The sequence below is a fragment of the Sminthopsis crassicaudata genome, chromosome 2 (genome assembly GCF_048593235.1).
Source record: "Sminthopsis crassicaudata isolate SCR6 chromosome 2, ASM4859323v1, whole genome shotgun sequence".
Taxonomy (NCBI): Eukaryota; Metazoa; Chordata; class Mammalia; order Dasyuromorphia; family Dasyuridae; genus Sminthopsis; species Sminthopsis crassicaudata.
The window spans coordinates 607,659,430-607,679,840 of NC_133618.1; the positions used below are offsets into that span (position 1 = coordinate 607,659,430).

At 34.7% G+C, this 20,411-nt stretch overlaps 1 protein-coding gene across 7 annotated transcripts in view; it reads left to right on the top strand.

Annotated features, from left to right (window-relative positions):
• The window catches only part of PLCE1 (phospholipase C epsilon 1), a 337,489-nt gene that overhangs the window by 258,941 nt on the left and 58,137 nt on the right, over nucleotides 1-20,411 (top strand). For 5 of the 7 annotated variants that reach the window (XM_074295914.1, XM_074295919.1, XM_074295918.1 and 2 more), the window contains exons 18-21: nucleotides 7,168-7,284; nucleotides 8,967-9,125; nucleotides 10,806-10,935; nucleotides 19,718-19,759. In XM_074295914.1, the coding sequence (XP_074152015.1) occupies nucleotides 7,168-7,284; nucleotides 8,967-9,125; nucleotides 10,806-10,935; nucleotides 19,718-19,759 (448 nt within the window). The remainder of the gene's footprint in view (nucleotides 1-7,167; nucleotides 7,285-8,966; nucleotides 9,126-10,805; nucleotides 10,936-19,717; nucleotides 19,760-20,411) is intronic. The other 2 variants (XM_074295916.1, XM_074295917.1) reach the window with 2 other exon arrangements.

Below are 20,411 nucleotides of genomic sequence, written 5' to 3' on the forward strand. Positions count from 1 at the left end.
ATTAAAAAGGAAAGGGGATAGCCAAATTACCAATATCAAAAATGAAAATGAATTCACAGCAAATGAAAAATAAAGGATACTGTTAGAATTTATTTTACCTAACTAAAAGCTAATAAAACAACTTAAATGAAATAAATTATTATTTACAAAAAATTTAAATACTTAAACTGACAGAACAAGAAATAAACAACTAAAAACTACTCAATATCAGAGGAAGAAATTGAATAAGCCATAAGTGAACTTCCAAAAAATACAAAGACCAAATTCTATCAAATATTCAAAGAATAATTAATTTCCATATTAATAAGTTGTAAAAGAGTAAAAGAAGAGATCCTTTTAAATTCAATATGGTTTTGATCCATAAACTAGGAAAAATTGATTAAAAAATTATAGATGCAGAATCTTAATGGATGTAATTCTAAAATTTTAAATAAAATATAAATGAAGAAGTTAAAACAACATTCTAATGAAGATTTTACACTTTGATCTGCATAGCTTTTGGTGGGAAAGCAAGATTGGTTTAATATTAGAAAAACTATAAAAACTAAATGACAACTTTAATAACAAAATCAACTAATATATAATTACATCAGTAGATGAAGAAAAAAATGCCACACATATTTTTGTTTAAAACACTAGAAATCATAGGGATGTAGTGAACCTTTCTTAAAAATGATAAAACATATATAAAACCAATAGCCACCTTTATACATGTGGTATGACAATCCTTTCCAGTAAAATCAAGAGTGAAGCAATGACATTCATTGCCCTCATTTGACATAGTACTAGAAATACTGGCTGTAGGTAGCAAGAAAAGAAAAGAAAAAAACTAAACAACAAACTCCCTGAAAATTAGAAGGTATACAAATAAAAGCCAGCAAGTGACGCCATGGGACAAGAAATATTAAAAACAAAACCAAACAAATAAAAAGTAGAAGAAAATTTAAGATATCATGTCAAAAAAAAACAACTGCTGGAAAACTGATCAGGAAAAAACAATTTGAGAATCATTGAATTACTTAAATGTCATGTCCAAAAAAAGAGCTTAGACATTGTATTTCAAAAAAAAACTCACAAAAATGCCTGGATCTCATAAAACCAAAAAGAAAAGCAAAAATAGAAAAAAATTACCAATTACCTGAAAGAAAGCTCAAAAATGAAAATTTCCAGGAATAATATAGGCAAAATCCAGAGTTTCTAGGTCAAAGAAAAATTTGCTGAAAATAGCCAAAAATAAAAAATTCTAGTACTGAGAAGTTACAGTCAGCATCACACACACACACACACACACACACACACACACACACAAGTCTAGATTACTCAACATTGTCAAGAAATGGAAGTCTGGAATATGGTATTCTAGAAGAAAAAGATCTAGGTTTTCAGCCAAGAATGTTATTCCACAAAGTTTGCTATAATCCTATGGGGACAAAATATGGGCCTTTAATTAGAGATTTCCAGCATTCTTGATGAAAAGACCAGAGTTTTGTAGAAACTTTGATATTTAAACATTGGGGTCAAGAGAAATATAAATAGGTAAATATGCATGAATAAGGGACTGAAGATGAACTTTTTAATATAGGGAGATGTTGTATATTATTGTCAAATCATAAAGGGAGCTTAATTAGAGGATTTAAGAATGTTTCTTTTATGACTTGATCTTACAAGAATGGAAAGGGAAAGGAATAGAAATATACTAGAAAGGGAAGAGGAAGTTAAGGGAATAAAAATCTATACAAACATGAAGGAGTTGGAAGGACTGACAGACACTTGAACATCATTCTCACTTGAATTGGTTAAATAAGTGAAGAAAAATATATACATAACTTGGGTACAGAAATCTTTCAAAAAAAAAAAAAAAACAGGGAAATTTGAGGGAAAAGAAAAGGGAGAAACTAAGGGAGAATATATTAAGGAATGATTAGTCCTAAACAAATTAAGAGTGTATAGAGATATTATCTTTTTTGAGGTGACAAAGAATGGAAACCTGAAGGAATGCTTACTAAGTTACAATACATGAATGTGACAGAATATCACTATGCAGGAAAACATGATGGAGGAGATGATTTTAGAGAAACCTGGAAAGACTTGTATGAACTGATGTAGAATGAAGTGAGAACCAGGAAAAGAACTTATACAGTGACAATAATAGTATAAAGACAAATAATTTTTATAGACTTATGAACTCTGATCAGTACAGTGATACTCTCCCCCCCCATCCCCATACTCTTCAACACAGTGACACTGACCACCTTGCTGTTCCTCAAATAAGACTCTCCATCTCTCTGTCCCCCTTGTTTGGAATACTGTCCCTCATCTCCTCCTATGGCTTCCCTGAATTCCTTCAAGTGCCAGCTAAAATTTCACCTTCTATAGGAAGCTTTTCTTCATCTCTCTTAATTCTGGTGCCTTTTCTTTTTCATCCTGGCTGTAACTTGTTTGTGCATAGTTATTTGCATACTCTCTCCCTTATTAGACTGTGAACTCTAGAAAGGCAGAGACTTTTTTTTTGCCTTTGTATCCCCAGTGTTTGTTCCAGTGCCAAGCTCATACTAGGTACAAATAATATACAATTTTAACACCACCATAAAGATAAGGAACTTTGAAAGCTACCAGAACATACTCTACACAAGGCCTGTACCCCATGGTACCTTGCCTATATCTGTCCCTTTATCCAGGCTGTCCACTGTGCCTAGAATATTCTGTCACTGACCTACTTCTAGGAATCCCTTCCTCTTTTCAAAGCTTTAACCCAAATGCTGCTTCTTATTAGAAACCTTTTATGATTCCCCTCTTGGTACCCATCAGCTCTCTGAATATTTCCTCAGTAGATGTTCTATATTTATTTGCATGCATGTTGTATTCCCCTTATAAAATGTAAGCTCCTTGAGAATAGGTACTCTCAGTTTTGTATCTCCAGCAGTTAGCATATAGCTTGACATATTATAATAAATGTTTATTGTTTGATTCCCCATTCAACCCCCCAAATTTTCCTTTCTACTCTGATATTTTATATGTTTCCAGTTATTTACATGTTATGTGTCACTAGACTATAAGCTCGTTGAGATTAGATACTGTTCTTGCTTTTTTTGTATGCTTAGTGCTCACTACACAGTAAGTATTTAATAAAAACTTATAAGATTGGTTGAGGATGCTATCACTTCTCAGTCATCCTCATTTGGATGTTACCCTTGAATCTATCCTCTCTCTTACACCTTACATTCAGTCAATTGCAAAATCCCTTCAGTTCTATTTCCATGACATCCCACCCTTTTTCTTTGTCTTTCTTTTTATCCTTTCTTTTCTGTAAGTCTCCTTTACATATTTGAGAGAGTACTTCTAGTGGCTCCTTATTGCATTAAGAATAAATACAGATTCTTCAATCCAGCCTCTAAGGCCTTCCTCCAAAAATCCACTTCTTAGAGATAGCTAAGTGGTTCCACTGGAGTCAGGAAGAACTGAATTCAAATCCAGCCTCAGATATTTAGCTATGTGACCTTGGGCAAGTCACTTTACTTGTGTAAAACAGGAATAATAATGGTACCCACCTTAAAGGACTTCTTTGAATATCAAATGAGATAATAATCTTAAAGTGCTTAGCATAATACCCAGCATATATAGAATGTTCTCTCTATCTCTCCCCTCAACTTACTTTGCCAACCTTACCTCAGATTACTCCACCACATTCATTCCACCTAAGTTGGACTAATTGTTCTCTGAGCTCAACATTCTATTTTCTATCTCTGCATTTGTACAAACCATCCCCCATTCTTTGCCTCTCAAAATCCTTATTCTGCTTCAAGTCTCAGCTCAGATGTGCCCGGTCCTGCTCCCTTATCCTCCTCCCCCACCCCATTGTTAGCATCTTTGACTTCCTGAAGTTAGCTTATATGATTGCTCAGATGACTTTTCTGTGACATGTTGTGTCCACCCAGGAGTTGCGTGATCTTCAAGGCAGTTACTGTTTGCATTTTCTGTCTTAAGGAAGTACACATGGTACTTACATGGTAAGCATCAAGTTGCAGAGTGGATAGAGAATTTGGAATTGATCTGAATCCTACCTCAGATGCTAGCTTGACAACTCATAACTTCTTTATAAAATGGGATAATAATCATATACTCCACAGTAGTGTTGTGAGGATCAGATGAGATATATTTAAAGTGTTTTGCAAATCTTAAGTTACTAATATATTCTAATTATTAATGATAATAAATTTTCTTGAAGTTGTCAAATAGCCAATTCATGCACTCAACTTGGCCAAATGATTGACTGTGGAGAGTAGACTTCACAAAACTGTCTGACATTTTCCAAAGCTTTCAAAATTTCTTTAGTTACTTTGGCAGTGAAAGCCCAGTTTTTATGTGACTTTCAATAGGAGTAACTCACCATTAACACAAGAGATCCCAAAGGGTTGAGCAGTAGCTGCCTCAAACTTTTTCCCTTCTCTGTTGATAATACCTTCATCACCACTACTACCACCACCACCATCTTGTATATACCAATCTACTGCCACCATATCTGATGTTTAGAATCAAAGTAGAATGTGCTAAAGAGTTTTTTTTCCCCAGGAGGGGATATACTACCATAATACCAGTCAGCACTTTCAGAGCTATGTCACGGTCACAATTTTGGACTACTTTGAAGGCAGTCAGGAGGTAGCATTACTATTTAAACCCCAGCTTTTTATATGCAGTTAGCTTCATAGCTATGATAAAAAAAATTTAATGAATGTTTTAAGTAAATATGCGCATAGAAAGAAATAATCTCTTAATTACAAAATGAAGTTCAATGATTTCATATACTTGTGTACATATAAATGTTTTGCAAGAGTTCTAACCAGATGAGGGTCAGAACACTCATATAACATCAAGATGAGTTTAATGAAAATAATGGGGAAATTCAGAAGCTGCCAAATGAAAAATGAGAATTCCACAGGATATACCAGCAGGATAGTTCATCCAAACCTAAAAAGGTAACATTCCATTCCTTCAAAAGGAAAAAACTTAAAGCGTTGCAGGATTCTTGGCTTAAGAAGGCAGATGAAATTCAGTTTTATGCTGATAGTAACAATCCAAAGCATGCTTATGATTCATTGAAGACTGTTTATGGGCCAAAGATCTATGATACATCTATCTCTCAGCTACTCAGTGCTGATGGAGCCACATTAACTAGTGATAAGGACATGATCCTTGAGAGATGGGTTGAACACTTCCGTAGTGTTCTCAACAGACCATCATCAATCAATACTGAAGGCTGAAATCAATCACTCTCTAGTGAAAATTCCAACTGAAGGCTACTTTCATGTGGCAAAGCACCTGGTGCTGATTCTATTCCAGCCGAGATTTATAAGTTGGGGTAGGGGGATCCATTGCTCATATAAAAGCTGACACATTTTCAGATTATATGGCAAGAAGAGATTATGCCACAGAAATTTAAGGATGCTTCCACTTTCCATCTCTATAAAGACAACCACAGGGGAGTCACCTGCTCTTAGTCACTGTTGGCAAAGTCCTTGCCAGCGTCCTCCTTAATAGACTGATCCTGCACTGAAAGGTCATCGACCTAAGAGCCAGTGTGCCTTCAGAAAGGGCCAACAACTCCAAGAAAATTTCCAGGAGCAGAACAGAGGTTTGTACACATTTGTAGATGTGACCAAGGCCATTGGTACTGTCAATTGTGAGGGCTTATGGAAAATTATATCAAACTTTGGTTGCCCATAGAAATTAATCAAGATAATACATCAACTTCACGATGGCTCAGGTTTTGCATAATGCACAATGTTCTCGAGCTTTCCCAGTTACCAATGGAGCAAAACAAGTTCTGTGTGCTTGCTCCCATGCTTTTTAAAAGCATGATGCATTCAGGCATGTTGTCAGACACCTTCAGTGAGGGCAAACTTGGAGTCAAAGTCAACTAACCCACTGATGGTAAACTGGAGAGAATATTGGTGCATGATTTTTTTTGTTTGCAAGTGATTGTGTTCTCAATGCAGTCTCTGAAGCTGAGATGCAACAAAGTATGGATCGATTCTTTGCTATTTGTGCTAATTTTGGCCTAACACCAAGAAAACACAGTCCTCCATTAACTAACACCACACCATCCATATGTGGAACAATCCCTTTGAATGCCATGGATAAGTTCTCTTGCCTTGGCTGTATGCTTTCCAGGGATGTCCACGTGTATAATGAGATTGATGCACACATTGCCAGAGCTAGCTCAGTGTTTGGAAAGCCCTGAAGGGAAGTGAGAGAGAGGAGAGGGATTAGACCTACCAAATTGAAGGTCTACAGAGCCATTGTGTTGATGTCATTGCTGAATGGCTGTGAAACCTAGGCAGTACACACCGTGCCAGATGGATTGTCTCAGGAAGACACTGAAGATCACCTGGCAGGATAAGGTAGCAGACACTGAGGTCCTTGAACCAAATTGCCAAGCGTTCTAACCCTACTGCAGAGAGCACAAATCTGCTGGGCTGAGCACATTGTTCAAGTGCCAAATGTACACTTGCCAAAAAGATTATTTTATGGAGAATTCATGTCACACAAGTGCTCACAGAAAATTTGATACAAAGATACTCTCAAGGTCTCAAGAACTTTAGAATTGATTTATGACGTGGAAGACACAGGCATACCTCAGCATGGTGTGCCCTCATCTGTGTTCTATGGGCAGAATTGAATTAGCTCAGAAGAAATGCAACACGCACAGAATTATAGAATCCGCCCCAAATGTTCATAGGGACATTTGTATTCCAAGCTCTCATATTGTTCTGATCAGTCACAGTTGGACATACTAACTTGACTTTAACAGTGATGTCATTGTGGTCCTCTTTAAGAATGAAGGACCAAAAAAAAATTTTTTTAAAAAGAATGAAGGACAACAACCAACCAACCATTGTGTGTGTGTGTGTGTGTGTGTGTGTGTGTGTGTGTGTGTGTGTGTGTGTATGGTGTGGATGAATAGATAGATAGCTATAGATATATAGATATTCCACATTGAGACAGATTTTATTTGAGCTGACAATTTAAATGTCTCACAAATTAAAAACGGTAATTTTTATAAGACTCTTGTTACATATGACATTATGCATTTTTCCTTAGGAAAAATAATTTATGTGCCATATGTGGTCCTAGAAAAAATGCATTTATTCTTACGTTTGGCTTTCCTAGGAAGTAGTTGAAGCCATTGATCGCAGTGCCTTCATCAATTCTGACTTGCCTATCATAATATCTATAGAAAATCACTGTTCATTGCCTCAGCAACGAAAAATGGCAGAAATTTTCAAGGTGAGTGCTAAGTTAAATGGCGGGAGAATATCATAACACTCTGCTTGTGAATAACACTGAGATTTTTCCTCATTTAAGTAGCTATACACAAAACTTACACACAGTTTGAGTTATACACTGTCAGAGATGGGATAATAATTGGAGCTACACTAGAACTTTTCTAAACTGAGACTAAGAATACGGAAATGATCTGAGGAAATTCAGAGTAATCTTGTGATATTGCCAATCAGAAAATGCTCAGTAGTTAAAAACCACCAGGACTTTACTTGGATAATCTCAAGCATCTAATGTATTCCTAGACTAATCTTTGAGATTTAGAAATGCTTAAGGTATCAGGCATCCTAAGGTGTAGTCCCTCCATTTGGAGGAAATGGCTAACTAACATCATTAAGTTCTTAAAAAAAAAAAAATTAACAAATTTATAAGTATGGAATAGGAAAAGGATCCAAATGTAGATGTACTTACTGTGCCCTTGGCTACCTGGCTATAGTATATAAGCTCCCTGCCCCCTGGCTAACTAATTGTTTGGTCCCATTTACAAAGTATTGAATGTAGAAAGGAGGGAAGAATTGATAGGATTGGAATTTGACCAAGAGAGAGTAATGTAGCCTAGAGAGGTTAGGGAATAATTTCCTAAGGAAAATGAACATAGGAAAGAAAGAAAAAAGATGTTATCTGCTTAAAACCAGCTTGTGTTTTACCATACCACCTACTTGCAACAAAACTTTTAATACTTAGTTGTTCCAGTGGATTTGAGCCATGACATACATAAAGTGCCAGGTATAGATGTGGGACCACATGCTTTTCCCATCTTGTCCCAAGAAGGAGGGAATCATACCATTTAACTTTGTGTTTTGAAGCTTTTGAATTTTAATGTGCCTGCCAAACCAAAATGGGTGGTTTCTTGCTCTAAGAAGAAGATACAGTATAGACCACAACATCCATTAAAGCGTTTATTTTTTGTTTTTCTTAGTTGTATAAGCAAACTGTTGAAACAGGAACAAGAAAAGAAATGGAAGCACCAGAAACCAAGAACCTAATTGGATAAATGCATTCATATTAAAAGCCTTAGACTAATGAAATGGGGGCAGAGCTATCTTTCTGAAAGCCATCAAGGGCTTAATGTGACTTCAGAGCACTATCTGGTGTTCTCATTAGAGTATATAATCACAGGAAATGATAGATTGTTCTTGGTCCTTATTACCATGTAAGATTAGACAATTTGATCAGTAGCATACATTGGTGGTTAAATATGCGAGAGTAGGGAAGAGTGGTAGAGTGGTAAAGGGAAGTTTTATTTTACTCTTTAGCTTTGTGTCTTTTAGTCCTGTTGATGGGATGCTGAGGATACGAAAGCCTTTTAGATTTTTGCTCTTAGCTAAGTAACCAGTTTTCTAATTGATACTATAAAACAATTCAGTGGAAGCTCTTTGAGAGCTTATGTCTGACTCTTCATGAAAGCTTCCTTCCCAGATTTTTCTTTCTTCCCAGATTTTTTTTCTTATTTTTCTTACCCTTCTTGCCAGAAACTTTCAAAAAAAACTTATTTCCCTAATTTTCTGCCAAGAGCTGTTATGGGAAAACAGCCCTGTACTGTAGCAGATGTAGACCTTCCACCCCTGTGTAAGCAAACCTAGATGTGTAACAGAAGTTTACTGTTTGTTTGCTATTTGCTATTTCAGAATGTATTTGGAGAAAAACTAGTTGCCAAATTTTTATTTGAGAGTGATTTCTCTGATGATCCAATGCTTCCTTCACCTGATCAACTTAGGAGAAAAGTACTTCTTAAAAACAAAAAACTGAAAGCACATCAGACTCCAGTGGACATATTAAAGCAAAAGGTATGTTCTCTACATAAAGATTATTTAAAATATTATTTTATAATAATTTTAGTTTATACTAAACAGAAAGAACTAGTAGCATTTTTACATTTCATGTGATCATTTTTTTGCTCTGTGACTCAAGAGAATAAATTGTTAATTTTTGGTTATGTTTCCCCAAGTAATTAATAAAGCTAAAACTCAAAATTCTGGAAGCTGGAGTTGGACCTGGGGGGCAGAAAGAAGTTCTTTCTCCTGTCCAAAGAGGGGGAATATAAAAGAAAGTCCCTCCCCAATCTTGCCGTCTCACCCAGTATATCCCAATGCAGAAAACATTTTGACCAGATCAGATGCAAGATCATACCAAGAAGCCTCTTAGAGAAGGACTGAGTTGGGGTTGTAGAAGGAAGGAGAAGAAATGGGAGATACAAAGGGAAAAGTGGATACCTTGGTGACAGCAGGTAGAATCCTCATGGTTCAGTCACAACGGACAATCCCTGAGACGGGATAAAAGGTTGTGGCAGTGGGGTGGGAAAGGAATGGGACCAGGGTGTGCTAGAGCCCCTTCACCTGGCTCACAGAGCCAATTGCTAAATTTTTAATATGAACATTTAAACCTTGTAAATCAGCTGCAAGTAAGGGCTTGGTTTATTGTTTTGTTGACTTTTAGACTTAAGAAAATGACAAATAAAATACCAATAATGCAAATTAATCTTAAAAGTACACCCTATCCTTAGTGTTGATTTTTTTGAGATTTGGGTATTCAGTTTTCATCAGCTCAGCACTGAGTAGGACTTTCAGGTTCTTCAAGAGACAGGGCCCATGGAGGATCTAGAAAGTCTGGAATGGAGTGAGGAAGAATTGTATCACCTCCCTCTTCCCCACTCCCAAGGACATCACCTTACTACTTTATTTGCATTTTGGTTTTCTCATTTATATTTAGATAAACTTTTCTATTATTCCCTTCAAAAAGTCTTTATTTTTTTGTGAAATTTGTTTATTCTAAAATCTGTTTATACTTTTTTGAAATGTTCTTTCAAAGACAATAACCTCTGTTTTATGAAAACAGAATCCCAAGATCCAGTCCTAGCTTGATGACTAGTCACTTAACTTATGTTCGATCTTAGTCTCCTCCATCTGCAAAGTGGGCAGAATAATAACTGAATTCCCTCTCAGAAAGAATAATTATAATGATCGGATAAGAAAATAAACATGAAAGTGCAGACTGGAAGTGTGCTAAAAATATATGGAATTATTTTTGTTATTTCTATGTGAATAATGTGATTATTTGGCGCTTTTAAATGGCTCACATTTGCATAATTTTTGGAAGTTTATACACTATATTTTCCCAGTATTCTTGTGCAGCAAGTATTATGAGTATTTCTTTGGCTTCATTTTGGCTCCCAAGTATCATACAATTTTGTTAAAATACTTAGCATTGGGAGCATATGCTATCAAGAACAGATAAAAAGTTTTCTTTTCTTGTGGTCTTTAGAACTGTGGGATTTCAGTAGGAGTACTGACATTGATTCTGATATTGATACTGTTTCGAGAAGATCTGAATTTTTTCTCAGAAAAAATGAGCTTAAGTCAGTAAATCTTTGATGGAGATTGGTAGCATTAAAAGTTATGTTTACAAGTTTGAAATCAAAATTCAGTTGTTTAATGTTTACATTTTTAGAGTTATTGTAATCTTAACAGGCTCATCAACTGGCATCCATGCAAACACAAAGCAATTTTGGTGGTAATGCCAATCCCATGTCTGCCAATAATGAAGAAGAGGAGGAGGAGGAGGATGAATATGATTATGACTATGAATCTCTTTCTGATGGTAAGAAAAGAATATTACGAGATGGTTAGAAAAAATATTTGAATTTTTGTCATTAATTATTTTCATAAATAAAGCTGCCACATCAGGCAAGTTTCCTTCTTATAAAACTTCAAGATTATAGTCACTCATTTAACATGAACCAATGACTATAACAAGAATAGCACTTCCGTACTCACTCTTAAGGAAGCAGTCAAAGTAAGAAAATCTTCTTTATTCTTTTTCCCAACAGAGAAAATTAAAGCAGGCAGAGAGTGACCCACCCAGAATGACACATCTGATGACTGAGGGAGTCAGATTTGAACTGAGCATTTCCTGACTCAAGGCTCAGCTGCTATTCCAAAATACTTGGTTGTCATGGCAACAAGCACTCTACTCCCCCCCCCCCCCCCTGTAACCAGTGAAATCTCTCTTCTAATCTCTAAAAACTACTCTTACAATCCAGTCTTAACTTTCCTTCATTCCAAGTGAATCTCTAAGCCTCCAATTGGATTAACCCAACTCTGGGGCTACATTCTGCTGCTCTTAAATGGGACCAGGGAATTACAGGCCCTCTTTCTTCTAGCCTTTAAGACACACCTTCTTCTCTTTTGTCCCACAATTCCAAGTTTCTAACAACAGCTAGCTTTAAAATACAATGACATAAGTGCATTAGAGTTATAAAGCAAAGTACTATGTGCAGTGTCAGGAAAAGTGGCATCCATGCAGGAACAGAGCTGAATTCCTAAAGAGGTTGATATTTAAGTTAAACTAAAAGAATGAGCAGGAATTCCACTGATAAAAAAAGAGAGAGAGAAAGGATTCCAGACATAGATAATATACCGTCAGAGAGGATAGCTCTCTTGCTGGGACACGATTCTCCCTCTACTGTTGTACTTTTGTGGTTCTTTATAATCTCAGACACCAAGACATTAAATGGCTTGATACAATTACACAGTCACTACTTTTCCCCTAAACCTCTGGCCCAGACTTCCCTGTTGCCGTCTTCTTTGTTAGACAGAATTGCAATCTGTCACCCCCCAAACTTCTCTCCATACTTGCACCACGAATCTGACCGTTAAGTCTTGTCATTTCTACTTTCACATCTCTATGTCATAAACATCCCTTTTTCCCATTCCAGTACCACCCTTCTAGTGCAGATTCTCATGAACTTATGACTGTACCATTGAAATGGCCTTCTACTTTGGTCTCTTCACTTCACATCTGTCCCCATTCCAGTTCATTCTCCACTCGGATATCAAAGTGATCGTGCTAACGTTCAGGTTTGACCCATTCACTCCTCATATTCAATTTGCTCCCCAGTGCTTTCAGAATCCAATATAATTCTTCTTTCTCCCTTTCCTTCTATCTCTCCCTTTTTCCTTTTCTCTTTATCTTTCTCTCTCTTTCTCTCCTCTCTGTCTGCTTCTCTTTCTACATATTTTTCTTCAATATAATTATTCTTATCTTTCTAAACTTGTTATATTCTATTCACTTCAGTTCCGTTTAATAAACTTAAACATGATAAATTTTTGTTGAGTTGAACTGAAGTCCTTTACAGTCTTGCCCTTCTTATTGTTCCAGTCATCTTTTACTTTACTACTCTCCACTTATTTTACTGTCCAGCAGTATTGCTTTATTACTGTTTCTCTCACTCACCACTCTTGACTGCTTTTTTACTAACCATCTCCATACCTAGAGCACTCTTCATTCTAACTTTCATCTTCCCTGACTCAAATTCTACTTCTGGGAGAAGGCCTTTCCTAGAGCCCCCAAATACTAGTGCCTTACCTCTGAGATTACCTTCCAGCCACCCCATATATATCTTATATGTACCTAATTGTTTGCATATTGTTTCCTACATTAAAATTTTAATTCCTTAGGGACAAGAAACATATTTTTGTCTCTCTTTATCCTAGCACTTACCAGAATGCCTGGAACAGAGTAATTAATAAATGCTTGTTGGCTCACTAATTGAAAGTATGTGTCTGAGACAAGGCTTTCCATTTCACTTCACTGCGGCTCATAGATAAGCTAGACTTGAGACTGAGCAGAGACAGTACTGAAAACAGAGCCACGAGGGCTCCATGCATTTTCAGGCAGAGTTGCAAGTTTTATTATTTGGCTGGAGTGTGGTATGTAAAGAGAAGCGATATGAAAACAGGTCTGGAAAAGTGAAATGGAACCAGATTGTGGAAAGTCTTGACTGTCAGGTGGGAGAAGTTTTTATTTCACTTACTAGACCATAGTGCGCCATTCAGAGTTTTTGAGAAGAAAACTGACTTGACCAGATGGGAGAGAATCAAAATGGTAGAGTTTTAGGAAGTAGAGTAGCCCATCTAGGAGAATGGGACTGAAAGAGAGGACCTAGACTCAGCATTGGTGCAGAAAGTGATATCTAAATTAGTGAGGAGTAAAGATCCTTAACTGAATATAATTTTTATCCATTATGCTCAACAAAAGAGCATATTTAATTTTTTTGCTTTTCTGCATTTGTTGGTGACATTTTTTATGATCTAATATGTCAGAACTTGTGAAGTTGCCACAAAACAACAGGGAAATAGGGTATGCTCCTTTTTACTCCCATTCAATATTCTTTAGAGGTCTAATAGCTCTAATGCTTCTAAAATTGTATTCAGATACTTCTTTTTAATTTATTTTTGGTTAGATTTACCTAACCCACTTTGTCCCATTTTTATAGTTTACTTCCTCTAAGCTATGCCATTTGTTGTCTATGCATATAACATTGATATTAGTTTATTGACTATGATATTTTTCAGCAAAATGTAATTTCTCTGTTTATTTTTCTAACTAGGTCTCTTTTTGCTGTTTCTTTGTCTGAATTCATGATTGTTACCTCTGTCTTTTTAACTTCAGCTGATGCCTAATAGGTTCTGCTCCAACCCTTTATTTGATGATCTTAAAGGAAGAAAGAAATGTATTTCAAATGTGTTTTTAATAAAAACATATTTTTGGATTCTTGCTTCTTATCCATTCTGCTAGCTTCTTCAATTTTATAGAAAAGTTTACATTCAAAATGAAAATTGTTAATTATGAGTTTCTTTCCATCCTCTTATAATTTTTCTCGTTTGCTGTCCTATCTTTGAGTGTGTTTTCCTTTTGACTCATCTCTCCCTTAATCTACTTTCTCCCCTACCCTTCTTGTTTAACTGTTAGGTGAAATATATTCTGTACCAACTTTCTGTGTGTGCATGTATGTGTTCTTCCTTCCTTTGACCAATTCAGATATGATAGTGAGGTTCACGTATCATCTACTCTCCAACCCGACTCCCTCCCATTATAGATTTCTCCTTTAGCACCCTATTTGTGTGAGATCATTTTCCCTGTTCTTCTTTCCTCCTTACTCTCTCTCTCTCTATCAGTATATTCCTTGTCTCCTTTCTTTCCTTTTATCTTTTAAAACTCTCAAAACATAATAACCAGGTCCTCTGTCTAATTAGATTCCCTCTATGATAATGAGTTCTGAGGGGATATTTGTATCATTTTCCCATATTAGAATGTAAACATTGTAACCTCGTTTTGACTCCTATAATTGCTTATTTATGTTTTTTAATGCTTCCTTTGACTCCTATTTTTATGTCAGATTTTCTATTCAGCTCTGGTCTTTTTACCTGAAATGCTCAGAAATTCTCTTTTTTGTTAAAGAACTATCCACTCCTGTCCGATAAATAAGTTGTTGTTTTTTGTAAGCCTAGATCTTAATTTTCTGGGATATTTTTCAAGCTCTCCATTCCTTAATAGTGCTAACATTGATTCTGACTGAGGTACTTCAATTCTTTCTTTTTAGCTACTTATAGCATTTTATTAATTTGAGGGATATGAATTTTGGCTATAATATTCCAGGGAGTTTTATTTTGTAGTTTCTTTAAGGAGGTCATTTTAATATCTTTCAAATTTCTACTTTATCCTTTGGTTCTAAGAAATATGAGCAATTTTGTGATTTCTTGAAATGTAAAGTCTAGGAGTATTGGGGGGAGGGGTGTTATTGCTTTCAAGTAGTCCAATGATTCTTAAATTGCCTCTCCTCAATCTGTTTTCCAGGTCAGTTGATTTTGTTCTGCGATACCTAATTTTCCTCTTTTCTTTGTCTTTTGACTTAATCTTACTTTTTCTCAGTGTCTTGTGAAACCATTGACTTGGATTTAGTCAATTCTACTTTTTAAATAAGCTTTTATTGATGACTTCTATTTCCTGAATCATCATAGTTTTCTCAAGTATTCCTCTTCCCCCAGAGAGCCATCTGATTTAACAAGTGGTATTTTTAAACAAAAAAAATCAGTATACCTTATTTTAATACATTGAAAAATTTCAAAAACCTATGCAAGATGTAATACTTTTTACCTCCACAAAGGAAGAGGTCTCTGATATCCTCTTGCATATATTTTCATTCAAGTTCTACTTGTTCTTTGTAATTTGCAACATTCACTTTTGGTTTTTTTGGTATGTAATTCTTTTATTTACATTTGTAAGTGTTGTATATACTGTTTTCGTGGCTCTGCTTACTTCACTCTGCATTATTTCACGTAAGTCTATCTATGCTTTTTTTGTATTCATCAAATGCATCACTTCTTATAAGACAATAATATTCCATTACATTCATGGACCAGAATTTGTTTAGACATTTCATTGTCTAAATTGATGATTATCTAGTTGTTTTCCAATTATTTGTTATCACAAAAAGTGCTGCTATGAGTATTTTAGTGTATATAGGGACTTTCTTCTAATTGATTGGTTGGTTGGTTGTCTTTTTTTGTCAAAGAGAATGAAAATGGCATCATTAAAGTCAAGTTACAATATGTCTAACTGTGGCTGATCAGATCTATACGAGCTCAAAATGCTCTGCCACAGATCAGATACAAATAGTCCTTATGAGCATTTTGGGTGGCTTCTCTAACTTTGTGCATCTTGCTTTTCTTCTGAGTTAATGGAGCACAGCCCCTTCTCTGATGCTGAGCCAGTGTCTCCCATGTCATACAATCAATTATAAAGTTGGGGGGACTTTCTTCTTATTGATAGCTTCCTTGGGGATATAAACCCAATAATAAACTCTCTATTTCAAAGAGCATAGACATTTTATTTATTTTATTTGCATAAGTCCAAATTGTCTTCCAAAATTGTTATGCTACTTCATAGATTTAATAATGTTTCAGTGTTACTGTGATTCTACAATCCATACAACATCAACTCTTGCCATTTATTGGTCATTTTTGCCAACTTTCAGAGTGTAAGATGAAACCTCAGGGTTGTTTTGATATTTTTTTTAAAATTTCAGTAATTCAGAGCATTCTTTCATGTAGCTGTGAATTATTCTTTTGAAAACTGTTCATATCTTTGGTTAATTTTGATTTTTAGGGAGTTATTTGGGTAACATGAATTTTTTGTTCCAAGCTATTAATTTTCTTTTCATATATTTCTTCTGTAGCTCTCATTTCTTTTCCTATTTTTCCCCTTCTGTCACTATTATTTGTTGGTTGTATTTTGTTTTTTATTACTTTTCATCGGGGCTGGAAGTTAGCACTGAATCCTTGCTCTGCTCCTGGGATCAGAGCCATAAAATTGTTTGCTACTGAACTTAGTCCTCACTTAGAACATAGCTAATACCACTCCTCTCCATAACCCATAGGTATAGATCTCCACACACCCCCATTTCTGTCCTAAATCTCTTGATCCAAAAGAAGAGAGTGGGAGACAAAACTGGCAGATGGGATATGGGGAAAGAGGAACATTATTGCACTGCTAATAAGTTCAGTCATTCTGAAAAACATTTTAGAACTATTCTGAGAAAGTTATACAAATTATATGTACTCTTTGACCAGCTATATACCACTAATAGGTATATATTCTTATTTTTAATATGTACAAAAATATTAACAGCAGCTCATTTTGTAGTAGTAAAAAAATATTAATAAGAGGGAAGGGACACTAGAAAAAATTATGATAACATAAAGGTCAAAAGATATCAATAAAAACTTAATTTTTAAATAAAATGAATCTCTGGAGTAGAAAAAATCTTACTGAAGAGATAAAAACAAACTATTAAAAACATAAAAAAATGAAATCCAAATTCTATTCTGGATCTTATTTTCATCAAGAAGAAAAAATTGCTTTTTGTAATAGCAATTTTAGAACACAGTGCCATAGTATTTTTGATCAAAGAAATCCTGGCATAATTTTAGATGCTCTCAGAGAAAGGACAAGTAGGATCTAAAAGCCTAAATTCATCCTGAGAGAGGTAGGATGCTTTCAAGAATGAAATATTTAATATTTCAATGTTTTTTTAAATATTCCTTTGAAAAAGAAACACTATTTATAGAGATCAATGTGAATACACAGGAGAATAACCAACATATATTTTAAAAAGAAATGTGTAAAAAGATTGAATCAGAATCAGATAATGGAGGATAAATATAAAAATATTAAAGCTTAGATGATCTTAAACTAATGAGAAAAACTAAGGACATGTGTTTTCTCTGACAGTTTTAAATAAAAGCAAATCTCTCTCAAAACCCTTTGTAAGCAAGACAGCCTTTTGACTGTACATTCAAAAACTCTGGTCTGTGGGTCAAGAGAGCTCATTACTTTAATCCCAGCTTTGCCACTGATGGATTGTTTAATTCTGAGCAAATAGCTTTATTTTTATGGGTATTTCTTCATCTCTAAAATAAATGAGTTAGGGGCAGTTAGTTAGTACAAAGGATAGAGCACCAGCCCTGGAGTCAGGAGGAGCTGAGTTCAAATGTGGCCTCAGACACTTAACACTACCTAGCTGTGTGGCCCTGGGCAAGTCACTTAACCCCGATTACCTCAGGAAAAAAAAAAAAAAAGATAAATAAAATAAATGAGTTAGACAACATGATCTCTCAGATGCTGCCTTCTAACTATAAGATTCTGCAATTCTAATAGAGATTTTTAGATTGTTAGATTGCTCAGAAATTCCATATCTTTGCATGGAGAATAACATGACTTTTTAGTTTAGAAGAAAAGGGAGCAAAGAGCAAAAGTATTTCTCCTACCTCTGCCTGTATACTAATTGATGACTATTTCAAGTCATATGTTCTCATTAACTTCTATTATAACCTTTGTTACATTTCTATAAGGAAAAAAAGGTAATGAAAGTCCCACTGAAGAATCCCAGAATCAAGAAGCACTTTCTTGGTTGGTGTATTAACTGCATCTAATTCTCCATCATAAGAAATTAATTAAAGGGAAGTAAATTCTTTCATAGCCAAAAATTTCAAGGCAGCTAGTGGCATATTGGATAGAGCATTGGTTATAGAGTCAGGAAGAATGCAGACAGACAATTACTAGCTGGGTGAATCTGGGCAAGTTACTTAACTTCTGTCTGCCTCAGTTTACTTAGCTGTAAAATGTGGGTAATAATAAAATCTGCCTTGCAGGGTTATTATAAGGATAACATGAGATAATATCTAAATATGTAAAAAGTACTGAGCAGAGTACATGGCACATGGTAGACACTGTATAAATGCTGATTTCCTTCTTCATTACATTCCCATAAACAACACCCAAGCCACCTAAGAATTTTAGAGAATCCCAAGAAAAGAGGGCACTTTATCCACCACTAAAGATAATATGTAGATTTGGATACTTTTTACTTTGGATCCAAGATTGCAAACTTTGGAATCGTTGTGCTTTCCATATTCATTTAAAAGCAATAGCAATATAAATATGAAGGAAAATCATCCAGCAAAATTAAATTCCTATTTGATTGAGAGTTTTCTCTGACTCTGGCCACATCCCAAATAAATCACATACTTATGTTCTTGGCCTTGTAACCATATTCTTTTCTTTTACTATAGTTATTTTTCTGCTAGTGTTGAATGTTTCCCCACCTGTCTCTGTATAGCTTGCAAGATGTCTCCAGCTAAGGTGATGAAAAAATAAAAACTACAAATTTAGGCAGAACAAATCACATTTTTCCTCATAAATCTCAGGATAAATCTTGGGAAAAGCACTTTGAAATTGTGGAAAGAAGAACCTGTTTTGTAGCCCCTTTCTCTGACACTATTAATTAAACCTTATACAATTCACTTCATGTCTTTGAACTGACTTTCTTTAATCTGTAAAATGAAATGGTTAAACTGGATTATCTCTAAACTCCTTTTCATCTATTAGATTATATTATCAAAAGATGGGTAGTGGTTGAGAGAAAAAAACTACAAAGAGAAAAATATAGGGAATAAAGTTTGCAGAAATAGAATGCAATGTCGATAATGGCAATAAGACAAATCAAGGAAAGGATAGACAGCAAGATTAGAAAGAGTAAAACAGAGAATTTGCTTTTTATCTAGAAGACCATAAGATAATAGTAATCTGCCTACATAAACTGAGAATTTAGATCTTTCCAACTCTTAGCAAGTCTCCATAGTCCGTTTGTAAGTAGATAGGCTACATCATTTTGACACATCTGTGAACCTAAGCCATACAAGATCATATGAAAATTCTATTTTCTTCTGGTGAAATTAATCTGTATTTGAAATGAAACAGTAATTCTTGTCAACTAAATGTGCCAATAACTTTAACAGGAGCATAATATTATGTAATAGATTATGGATTTGCATGAAAAATATTTACTAATTATTGCTAATCTTTGCAATATCATACAGAAATTTTGAAGTTAAAAAAATATTCCTCTTTTCCTTTGTTATCTTTTATTCTATGCCATCTTTGCCATTTAAACTCTGCTTAGCGCTTCAGTTTAATTTCTCTGGCTTTATGTCCTAATTTTCTTTACTTTTATCCCCTGTCTGACTCTGTTTTTCTATAGCAGATGTCCTTAATGCTTCTCCCGCTCCTAACAGTCAGGAAGGTAAAAGCCATTTGAATTGATAATTTTAACTGCATGAATTTCAGCATTGTGTTTTAAATTGCTTAGCATGAAATTGTGGTATCTCTGCAAATAAATATTAGAGAATAATTGCTGTATTTCTTTTAGTGCGTAGTAACATGCATGGCACTGATTTGTTATAAAGATATTTTAGTATATGTATATATATATATATGCCATATATATATAGATAAGTAAGGATAAAAAGTGAATTTTTAACTAAAACTTGATGCTGCCTTTGCATAATGAATACAAAATTTAAATAATTAAAATAAAAGAGGATCTGTCAGATTTTTTCAATCTGTTGACTGTTAACACTCTGTAAATTTTTATGATTGTGGAAACTCCACTTTGCCTCTCAATTAACTATGAGATGTGAGAACATTTTCCAGATTTCCATGTTTTGTACTGGTTTTGATATCCTTAAAGTTTAAAAGAACTAGTAACTACATTAAATAAGGTGAATCAGAACAAATCTTCTTAAACCATTCTTAAAAAGTAAAGTTCTTAAAAGTTCTTAAAAACTTATAGAGTCATTCGATTGAATGTTGGGGTCTCAAGATTATGATTTATCATCAGTAAATATTTGATTTGAATACTTGTTTTTTATACCTATATACCCAGAATTGTGTAA